Here is a 12,056-nt window from a genome sequence, read left to right as displayed (position 1 = left end):
TGATTTCCATTGTTTTCTGCATTCTGATGGTATTTATCATTATCAACTACCATCTTTAAACGCAGTTTCCCACCTAATGGGTCAGAGGATATATTTAATCTGCTCCTTCAATCCTTTTCATAAGGACACTGGCAGGACCTGATTCCTTAAAGAACAATGTAGGGAAAAAAAGATTGCTACTTACCATAAAGAAGATCTGTTCAATTACAGACAGGCACAAATAAAACACAGTTGTTGGCTACAGCCTTCAGCAGCAAAAGAGAGAGACACACTGTACACACAAGCAACCAGCACCTCCGGTGTGCTTGCTTGTGTTTATGAATATTAGTATTTTAAACATAGCTGCACGACAGCATCGGTTCCACGTAATAAAGTTGTAAACAGCCGACCAGTTGCAAAGGATAAAGAATTCTTTACCTAGGTTTCAACAAATTTAAATTTGTCTTCTTCAGAAGGCGGCAATTTTACATTAGTATGGACTGATGTATCATTGCCGTTTTTACAAATGTCTGCATAGATCCATTTGTCAAAATTAAAATATAGCCTTAAAAATAGGGTTTGTCATGTAAATATAAATTAGTACATGGATGTTGCAGAGCTCACAACATGACAAACCCTATTTTTAGGGCTATATTTTAATTTTGACAAATGGATCTATGCAGACATTTGTAAAAACGGCGATGATACATCAGTCCATACTAATGTAAAATTGCCACCCTCTGAAGAAGACAAATTTAAATTTGTTGAAACCTAGGTAAAGAATTCTTTATCCTTTGCAACTGGTCGGCTGTTTATAACTTTATTTATGAATATTGTGTGTGTGTGTGTGTGTGTGTGTGTGTGTGTGTGTGTGTGTGTTTTTCCCTTTTGCTGATGAAAGCTGAAGACAAAAACTTCAATTAAGTGTCTTATTTGTGCCTGTCTGCAACTTAAAATGTCTTCTTTACAGGAAGTAGCAATCTATCTTTTCCTACATTGTTGATATTCCTATCTGGAGCTTCAACTGTGACTCCTTATACAGGAACCCTTGGCTGTTATAGCTAATTATTTTTATTAAAAGCTAGTTAAGTACCTAAAGTTTCCCTGGAATGTATTTATTTCCAGTTCCCCCACTTCCTCCTTACCCCTCTCTGTCCACCTTCTTCTGCCCCCTTTACCTGATACTTACTTCCCCCCCCCCCCCCCTCTCTCTCTCTCTCTCTCTCTCTCTCTCTCTCTCTCTCTCCCTCCCTCCTTCCCTTTCTGTCGATCTCCTCCTTCCCTTACTTCCCTTACATCTCCTGAAATATCTATCATACAATGATATAATTGTGTAGGTACATTCAGCAGCATGTATGGATACTATCAGACAAATGCATTGTGACTAGAGTAGCAAAGAAGTGATCAGTGTAATGTGATGCCTAATGTAACCGTTTTACTGCATGAACAGCAAAAATGTAGCAAATGATAAACCTTTTTCTTTTCATCATTATGTGGGGGATGTCAGTGACAAAGTTTCATAAAGGTTTGAAGTTGTTGCTAAGTTTATTGCAAGTTACTAAGTGCTCTCACTCTTTAGTAACATCTGAGTATTCGTGCATGGTGTCCTACACTATTTTCACACACCCCCTCTTCCCCCAACCAACCCACTGATAGGTGGGGTTCTTAGTTTCACAGTCATTCTTCCCACAGTGTAAGTGATGTGGGCCAAGTTTGGTTGAAATCAGTCCACTGGTTTTGGAGGAGAAGTGGAACATACATATGTACATACATTTTTATAATAGGCATGAATATTTTTTTCCCTGATCCGATTTTGATGAATTATAGCCTATATAGTAATTCTGCCTACGCTGAAGTTACAATTGAAAACCTTATGGAAATCTGTCTAGCAGTTTTGGAGATTAGCATGTTCAGACTGATGGACAACATTTTTACACATTTATTACTAATATAGATTGAAGCAGTTGATTGATTGACTCCAAACCAGAGCCAGAACCTTTGGATCAGTAGTTACAGTATTTATGTTTTGTATTTTAGCATTCTTATGAACCAAAATTCTAACACTTACTTCCACACAATTGCATTTTCTGATGCTTTGTACTTAGCCTTCCCTTTCAGGCAAATTAACTGTACACCTGATGTATTCAGGGGTGTTGGGATTTTAACTTCAATCTTCTGACCCAGAAGGGAAGGTTTGAAGTTAGATTTCAGAACAACTTTCACTTCCATCTTTGTACGTCCCACTTCTCTCACAAGAGGAATAACTCTGAATGGCAATGAGATATCTTTTGTCGTACGGTACCTGAAAAGAACCACCAAACCAGTCAACAAACATATCTAAAGCAATTTTACACAAATAAATAAAAATATATTCATTAGTTTCACAAAAAAAGGGCACAATATAATCATGGCTTCATGAAACTTATTTATTTTAACTACAAAGTTTATTTTGTCGCGTTACTGAAGTACTATAATTAAGCTCATTAAAATATATTAAGACACTGTTAATACTCTTTCCAAAACAAATAATTTGCAGACTATGGAATATACCTTTTCCAAGTCAGTAGGCGAAGTTGCTAGAATAGTAATTTGATCCACAGTTTAATTTCAAGAGTATTTTTGTATACAATAATACTCATGAGGCACTTCACAAGTCAATGAGATAGGTATGAACATTAATGTGATTTTCTCAAGATTTCCGTACAAAATCTGGGGTACCAGTTTATTGTTTGGCTACCCCTGCGACAGGATATAATAAAATATGACAAGGTCACGACCATCCCCATATCACAGACAGTAAAGAGAACTTCTCAGTCTCAACTAAAACACAGTGAAATTGATTGCAATAGAATATTGCAAAACTGTCGTGCGCGTGCGTGTGGGGTGGAGGGGAATAGCCCACCTGGAGATATGTATTGGTAGAGTTGGCTCTATTATAAGAAAACTTCATTACTTCTTTGTAGAAAAGCTGCGTCCAGTAGTAGTGTGTGCATTGTGAAAGTTAAAAAATGATGCTAAAGATTTCCCCAGTGAGTGAAAGAAACAACACTATTGGCATATTATCTCTATAGGTGATTTCCACAAAACTGAGTTTATGTGGGGATTTTTTATAAACACTACAGCAGGAGGAAGACTTTAGTGCTGATAAGGGAATAAGTGCTTCCCAATGACATCCTTCTATAAAATATTCGAAGTATTTTTGCTATATCGAATTATAGAATAAAAATTCAAGCTTATGATGGTAGCCTCCATCTTCAAGATGAAAAATTGACGTATTATGTTGCCAGAAATTGTATGACAACGTTGGTGTCTTTTGGAATGTAACTAACTTGACAAATTTCACTGCAATCTTTATGTTGAGAAACTGCTAATGCTTCTTACAATAACTTCTTGTTTGTTATTTTTACACATTTCTGCATGTATGGTACCTTTGATGGCATTTGGTAAAGAAAATATCTAGATTGCCCATTAAAGTTTCTTATTTATTACAAGATTTGGGATACTGCCATCCTTGGGTATGGAAAGTGTGGAATTTTGAAAGAGAATGCTATGTCAGTACTAAAACCTATATCTATTCCATTAGGCATAGGTTTTAGTACTGACAAATCCTCTTCTGTTAATTCTAAGCTTTTGATATCTGATGACGGCAGTAGCTGAAACCTCGTAACAAAGAAAGGAGCTTTAGAGGTCCTTAAGGATAAATAAGCTTCGCATTTAGACCGAATGTCAAATACTGCGTTACTGGTATGAAAGTCAATCCATTAGAGATCCAATGCCCATACATTCACAGATGGTTTTAATTCACTTTTGTAAGAGGTTCTGCTTCATCATATTGAAAGTATAGACCTCTCTGACAAAATTGCATTGTTAGTTTTGTTACCCCAGTGGACAAACAAGACTGTAGTACATTAACAGGTTATGATATTTTGCATAAAGACTTTCTTCCAAAATTTCACTGCACTCTCCTCTCTTAATCCTCTCAAATGTCCCTCTGTTTACACACTGAACTTCATCCTGGCATTACTACTCATTATGTAACTGCTGACAAACGCCTTACCCTCAATGGATAAAACTCTTGAGACAAAATATCTAGCAGAAAGAAGGACTGTCACAACTACAACACTGTTACTGTTAATAATAAATTTCACTCCCATAAAAACTGTAAACCATAGTAAACACACAGTTTCTGAAAGTCATCTTCCTGGTGGATCTATATACATATTGATGTCCACCACCACCACCACCACCACCACCACCACCACCACCACATCGCCGTCACCTAGAACAGTCACAATTATGACACCTACATAGAAAATACCAAAGTGGCATAAACTAGAAGAGCTTGCACCTTGCTGTGAGCCACAGGCCGTACACATGTTAAGTATGAGAAAGTGGCAAATATTTATGTGAAGCGTCCACTACATTATAAACCTGTAATAAATGAATATTGTGTATTGATCTTCAATTTTACCTCATCAGCTCAAATTCTCCGTCAGGTGGAATGAAGCTGATGGAATGTTCCGTCTCAAATTTTGATAGCTTCACACATTGATGAAACTGACAATCATCTATGACAACTACAGGCTTCCCTGAACGTGCTGGATCATCACCACCTGCAGTCAGACCCTTTCCTTTGGCTTCCATGACTATCTTATCATTGATCCCAAATTTACATTCTGGCATACCCGAGAGGTAAGATTTCATGACTACTTTACCAGCAACATGTGCTGACAGTACTTGACCTGTAAGAAATTTAACACACAAAAATCAACATTAATTACATGAATATAGTTTTGTATAATACTTCAAATCAGGTTTTTGTTTTACTAACAATCACAATCACATTTCCACTAATATCTTGTTAGCTGTGATTCCAGTAATATTAAAAATTTAGGAGGCAGCTATTGTGAGAGCACAATCAACAAATATTCAGCTGACAATTTCATTTGTGGACTTAACATTCACAGTTTTTTTTTTTTTTTTTTTTTTTTTTTTTTAGTATCAGCATTATTCACTATTCGTGACTGAAAAGTAACCTAAGAAGAAAGTTGCGGTGAAGTGCTTAAATTTTTTTTTTAACTAGCAAGAATGAGCCTAGTCATATGAAATGAATGTAGAGAATATGACAGATGTCTTGAAAAACTGTTTCTCTCTAGAAAATTTTGTGTTAAAATTTGGTAGTGCCATAGGGTTTGGACTGAGAAACTTCACTATGTATTAGGGAAACTGCAGCAGGACTCAATATTACATATTACTTTCAGGGAACAATTGCACCAATGAGGTGATTACATTAAGGTAGTACAATTTCAGTTACGACCACAATGCGTATACCTGATCAAGGAAAAAAAAAAATTGCTGGATTTTCCAACTTCCCAGTCAAAAACACATTTTTTCCCTGGGTGAAAATAACACAATGACAATGACAATATACTTTCCCTTGGAGCTGTAGAAGTTATCAATCATTTGAATGGTCAAGGTTTTATACACTGGGGTATAACTTTCTGGCACTTTAGGAAACTAAACACAGGGGGGAAAAAAAGTTTTGAAAAGTTCTTTGATGTGCAGCAACATGTGTACTGCATATTTTATTATTATAAAAGTATAAATATAAATTTCACCAAATTCTGCATGGTAGCTTCCGAAACGCTGAAATTGAAATTGTGAGGTGGTTTTGTCAGCCAATCATAGCTCATGTCACATAGTCTAGCCAGCCAAAGACAGCACAACATAGGACAAGCTGTAGTCAGTCAACAGCAACATCACTTAAGTAATGTTAACCAATAAACAGGAAAAGTTAATGTTTTAAATTAATAAAAATACAGTACAGCTACAAGAAAAGCTAAGCTTTCACATATAATATTAGTCCTTTTATTGTGTGTTACCCTTTAAGAAATATAAAAAACAACTGTGCCAGTAAAATTTTAAATTAAGGCATAAAAAGCTGATATTCTGGAAGCTTTAAGTTTTGAAAGAGTCGGATGCTCCATAATTTATGAAAACCAGTGCACATTCCATATGTAACATAATTTGTCTTCTGTAGAAGGAAATTTACTTGGAGAACAACGCATCTGAGACAACCATTTGCAGCCCTTATCTGTGACCTGTTAAAGAGTTGTGAACGTGAGTGACAGATCGCAGAAATCCACTGAATGGAGTATTGTCTAATCAGTCACCCGCCTTGACAATGTGATATTGCCTGTAATTGGTCGCTCGTCTTCATGCCCTACACATAAGTGATTTGCCAAGTAATTTCAAACAGTATCTTAAATGTCACTTTCTCAAGAAGGTCTGCTATGAAAATTGAATTGCTATGTTTAGCAGCAGTTGCAGCTGATTTTTGTATCCCCAAGATTACTTTGGTGGTTTAGAATTATCTATAAAAACTGTTTTGAGATGAGGGCAAAAGAAATTTTTGAATAGAAACACTATCACCGCCGCTATCAACTCCGTGCTGTTGATAATTGTGAAACCTAATTGTTCTTAAACTGCTTGCACTCATTTAACAATTTCCCAGCTTTAACATTGAGACAGCGATGTAGGTATGTCAAAATAGCCAATTTTGTAGATACATCATTGTGACTAAAGCCCATGCTTACAAAACATAAATTTATAATAAATGAGAATTATAATTTATTAAACTTGTTTCGAAACTGTAGGTTACTTAAAAGAATTTATTACATTTTTCACCAACACTGAATGGGTTGTGTATATGTTTCCAATGAGCCAATATGATTCGTATTCTGTTTATTAGTCCTCAATTCCTTTTTATTCACAAGTCATAACTGAACTGCAAGTATTTACACAATTTACTTGATGCGTATATAGAGATGTCAATGCACTACTGATTACTGCAACTTGTTATAAACTGTAAGGAGGAGAGTTAAGATTGTATGAAATGACAAGGTTTTTTTTTTTTTGGTAGGGTTTAAGGGCGCTCAACTGCTGAGGTCATTAGCGCCCAGTCACTGGTGTTAGAGCACACAGAATCTGCTAAAACTCAAGGGGATGGGGGGACATCAGAAGGACCTGACAAAGATGCGGATAAAATAAGTAAAAAGGTTAAATGTCTTTGGACAAGCCAGTTAAAGTTATAAAACGCAGAATACGAGCAGCTGCTCGAGCGTCATCAGCTAAAACATCTGGTAAAGTAGATGGCAGGGACAGGATAACACGAAATTGACTAAAAGGGGGACACGACAATAAAACATGGCGCACTGTTAATTCCTGACCACAAGGGCACTGCGGGGCTGGGTCACCGGAGAGCAGGTAGCGGTGGCTAAACCGGCAATGCCCAATCCGCAACCTGGTCAGAAGGACCTCCTCACGCCAAGATGATCGGGAGGATGTTGTCCAAGCAGTTGGGAGCGGTTTAACTGCCTGGAGCTTGTTTCCTTGGAGGGATGACCAAGCATCCCACCACAACGACACAAGCCTCTTACATACATCCCCACGAACGTCAGATGACGGGACACAATGGGAGGCTGGCCGAGGCAGGAGGACTGCAGCCTTGGCTGCAGCATCCGCAGCCTCATTCCCAGGCACTCCTATATGTCCGGGAACCCACAGAAAGCTGACAGAACCACCATTATCAGCGAAAGAATGGAGGGACTGCTGTATCCGTTGAATCAAGGGATGGACCGGATAGGGAGCTACAAGGCTCTGAAGAGCACTGAGTGAGTCAGAGCAGAGTACATACGATGAATGGCGGTGGCGGCGGGCATAATGAACGGCCTGATGGAGAGCAAAAAGCTCGGCCGTAAAGCTGGAACATTGGTCGAGGAGCCGGTATTTAAAGGTGGCGGCCCCGACGACAAAGGCACAGCCGACACCGTCGTCAGTTTTGGAGCCATCGGTGTAAATAAAGGTGTGACCGGCAAGTCGAGCACGAAGTTCGACAAACCGTGAGCAATACACTGCAGCCGGAGTACCCTCCTTCGGCAGTGAGCTGAGGTCGAGATAAATAGGGACCGGAGCCTGGAGCCAAGGTCGTGTCGGGCTCTCACCCTCTCTGAAGGTGGTAGGGAGGGCAAAATCCAATTGTCGAAGCAGGCGACGGAAGCGAACTCCGGGGGCAGCAGGGCAGACACATACAACCCGTACTGACGGTCGAGAGAATCAGCGAAGAAGGACTCGTAAGAGGGGTGGTCGGGCATAGACAACAGCCGGCAGGCATACCATACAGCAGTACGTCGCGCCGGTAGGTCAATGGTAACTCGGCAGCTTCAGCATAAAGACTCTCGACAGGACTAGTGTAGAAGGCTCCGGTCGCAAGACGTATCCCCCGATGGTGGATGGAGTTGAGCCGGCGTAAGAGGGATGGCCGAGCGGACGAGTAGACGAAGCTCCCATAATCCAGCTTCGATCGGGCTATGGACCGATACAAGCGAAGCAGGACAGTGCGATCCGCTCCCCAAGATGAACCGCTAAGAACTCTGAGGACATTAAGGGAACGTGTACAACGGGCCGCCAAATAAGAGACATGTGGAGACCAACACAGTTTCCTGTCCAACGTGAGCCCTAGAAACTTAGTTGTGTCCACGAATGGGAGAACAACGGGACCGAGATGTAAGGATGGCGGAAGGAATGCTTTATATCGCCAAAAGTTGATACAAACCGTCTTCTCTTCAGAGAACCAGAAGCCATTTGCCACGCTCCATGAGTAGAGGCTGTCTAGACAACGCTGAAGGCAGTGCTCTAGGAGGCATGTTCTCTGGGCACTGCAGTAGATCGCGAAGTCATCGACGAAGAGAGAGCCCGAGACATTAGGTGGAATGCAATCCATAATTGGATTGATCGTGATGGCAGAAAGGGCTACACTTAAGACGGAGCCCTGAGGCACTCCGTTCTCCTGGAGGAAGATGTCTGACAATACGGAACCCACACGTACCCTAAACTTTCGATCCGTTAAAAAGGAATCGATAAAAAGGGGCAGGCGACCGCGTAGGCCCCACCTGTGCATAGTGCGGAGGATACCTCCTCTCCAACAGGTATCATAAGCCTTCTCCAAGTCGAAGAACACGGCTACCGTTTGGCGCCTTCGCAAAAAGTTGTTCATGATGAATGTCGACAAGGTCACAAGGTGGTCAACAGCGGAGCGGCGGCGACGAAAGCCGCATTGGACATTAGTAAGTAGTCGTCGAGATTCAAGAATCCAGACTAACCGAGCATTAACCATGCGCTCCATCACCTTACAGACACAGCTTGTAAGAGAAATGGGGCGGTAACTAGAAGGAAGGTGTCTATCCTTCCCGGGTTTGGGTATAGGAACAACAACGGCATCACGCCAACGCATGGGGACGTGACCTTCGGTCCACACGCGGTTGTAGGTACGAAGAAGGAAGCTTTTGCCCGCCGGAGAAAGGTGTGCCAACATCTGAACGTGAATGGCATCTGGCCCCGGAGCAGAGGACCGGGACAGTGCAAGAGCACGTTCGAGTTCCCGCATAGTAAAGGGGGCATTATAAGTTTCCAGATTCAGCGAGTGGAAGGAAGGTCGCCGAGCCTCTTTCCTGGGAAGGAAGGCAGGATGGTAATGGGCGGAGCTTGAAACCTCCGCGAAAAAGCGGCCAAAGGCGTTGGAGACAGCCACAGGATCAACAAGGACCTTATTACCTGAGGTCAGGCCAGGTACTGAGGAGTGGGCCTTAATGCCCGACAGCCGGCGCAGGCTACCCCATACGACAGAAGAGGGAGTAAAACTGTTAAAGGAGCTGGTGAAAGAGGCCCAACAAGCTTTTTTGCTGTCTTTGATGACTCTACGGCATTGCGCTCGGAGTCGTTTGTATTCAATACAATTCGCCAACGTAGGATGGCGGCGAAAGGTGCGTAAAGCACGTCGTCGAGCACGGATAGCATCCCTACAAGCCTCGTTCCACCAGGGGACGGAAACGCGACGTGAAGAAGAAGTAGTACGAGGAATGGAACGTTCGGCAGCAATGATTATAACAGCCGTGAGGTATTCGACCTGACTGTGACAACTGGGAAAATCGTGGTCCGGAAAGGTCGCCAGGGAGGAGTAAAGTCCCCAGTCAGCTTTCAGTATGTTCCAGCTCGAAGGACGTGGGGATGGGGTGTGGTGCAGGAGACGAACGACACAGGGGAAGTGGTCGCTCGAATAGGTGTCCGAAAGGACATACCACTCGAACCGACGGGCAAGAGTGGTAGAACAGATCGAGAGGTCCAAGTGGGAGTAGGTATGAGTAGAGTCCGAGAGGAAAGTCGGGGCGCCGGTATTGAGGCAGACAAGATGGAGATGGTTGAAGACATCCGCCAAGAGTGAGCCTCTTGGACAGGATGCAGGAGAGCCCCAAAGGGGATGATGGTCATTGAAGTCGCCAAACAATAAGAACGGCGGGGGAAGCTGAACGATCAGGTGCATCATGTCAGCCCGACTAACAGCAGATGACGGTGGAGTGTAGATGGTACAAACTGAAAAAGTAAAAGCAGAAAGAGTAATGCGGACAGCTATTGCTTGGAGTGGGGTGGTCAATGGGATGGGATGGTAATAAACATCGTCCCGAACGAGCAACATGACCCCACCATGAGCTGGGATACCGTCCACAGGGGTGAGGTCATACCGCTCCGAGGTATAGTGGGTAAAGGCAATACGGTCAGTCGGGCGCAACTTGGTTTCCTGGAGACCAAGGACGAGCGGACAGTGCAGGCGGAGGAGCAGTTGTAATTCCTCCCGATGAGATCGAATACCTCTTATGTTCCAATGAAACAACGTCATCGCTAGTCAAAAGGTTGGGGGAACGAGACGGGGGAAGAGCTGGTCACCTCGACGGCCGCGGAGGGCCAGGTTGCGAGGGAACAACGCTACAACCGACGGGAGGCGGATCCGGTTCCCTCGACTCGTCGCCAGCCGCGGCCGCTGTCTCTGGTTGTGTAGGAGGGGCCGCATCATTTGCCGACGAAAGGCCGGCGGAGCGCCTGGCAGCAGAGCGTCCCGGCGAAACTGAGGACGGCCGGGAGCAGCGAGTCACGGATGGAGCGTCAGACGAAACGCGCCGGGGTGGAGAGGGGGATAGAGACTTCTTCTTGGAGGCCTTCTTTGAAGGCCGAGGAGGCACAGGGATGGTGGGCTGGACCCGAAGAAGGTCCTCACGCGCGGGGTCCGTTTTGGAACGCCGGACCTCGGAAGCTGGGGTCCGGAACGTTGCCCCGATGGACGCCTGAGAAGAGGATCGCTTCTCAGGTGGCGTGGGGGAGGAGGAGGAGGAGGAGGAGGAGGAGGAAGGGTGGCCCCTGGGGCAGAGGGGATGGGGGAGGAGGATTTGGAAGGGAGGGATTTGGGAGGCGGAGGCAGAGCCCCCTGATAGGCGGAGGAGGCGGAGGGGGGACAGGAGAGGGGTGAGGATACCGCGGAAGGAGTGGACACAACTGAGGCGAACGAAGTGGTCAATGACACAGGATGGAGGCGGTCGTACTTCTTCCGGGCCTCAGAATAAGAGAGCCGATCCAAAGTTTTGATTTCTTGTATCTTCCTCTCCTTCTGATAGGCGGGGCAGTCTGAGGATCTAGGCGAGTGGACGCCAGGACAATTAACGCACCGAGGTGGTGGGGTGCATGTATGTTCCTCACGAAGAGGACGTCCACAATCGCCACAAAGGGGCTCAGCCTCACACCGTGATGACATGTGCCCAAAGCGCAAACACCTAAAACAGCGCATAGGAGGCGGGACGTAAGGTCGCACGTCACACCGGTAGCACATCACCTTTACCTTCTCCGGGAGAACGTCCCCCTCGAAGGCAAGGATAAAGGCCCTGGTGTCGATGCGACGGTCTTTGGGGCCGCGCTGGACTCGCCGGACGAAATGAACGCCTCGGCGCTCCAGGTTGGCCCTGAGCTCCTCATCAGATTGTAGCAGGAGGTCACGATGAAATATAACCCCCTGCGTCCTATTTAGTGCCAGATGTGGGACAATGGAGACTGGGATGTCCCCTAGGCGGTCGCACGCCTGGAGTGCCGCCGACTGTGTGGCGGAGGTGGTCTTGAGAAGAACGGACCCTGAACGCATCTTGCTGAGAGCCTCGATTTCCCCGAAGACGTCCTCAATGTGCTGAACAAAGAACATG

General features: G+C 44.1%; 1 protein-coding gene across 1 annotated transcript in view; it reads right to left on the bottom strand.

Annotated features, from left to right (window-relative positions):
• Positions 1 to 12,056, bottom strand: part of LOC124607503 (AP-2 complex subunit mu) — a 50,655-nt gene that overhangs the window by 18,730 nt on the left and 19,869 nt on the right. Inside the window, exons 5-6 of the mRNA XM_047139889.1 lie at positions 4,451 to 4,721; positions 2,048 to 2,281 (exon numbers count right to left, since the gene is read on the bottom strand). Of these exons, the coding sequence (XP_046995845.1) occupies positions 2,048 to 2,281; positions 4,451 to 4,721 (505 nt within the window). The remainder of the gene's footprint in view (positions 1 to 2,047; positions 2,282 to 4,450; positions 4,722 to 12,056) is intronic.

Source organism: Schistocerca americana, chromosome 3 (genome assembly GCF_021461395.2).
Source record: "Schistocerca americana isolate TAMUIC-IGC-003095 chromosome 3, iqSchAmer2.1, whole genome shotgun sequence".
Classification (NCBI taxonomy): domain Eukaryota; kingdom Metazoa; phylum Arthropoda; class Insecta; order Orthoptera; family Acrididae; genus Schistocerca; species Schistocerca americana.
This window is presented reverse-complemented; position numbering and strand designations above follow the sequence as displayed.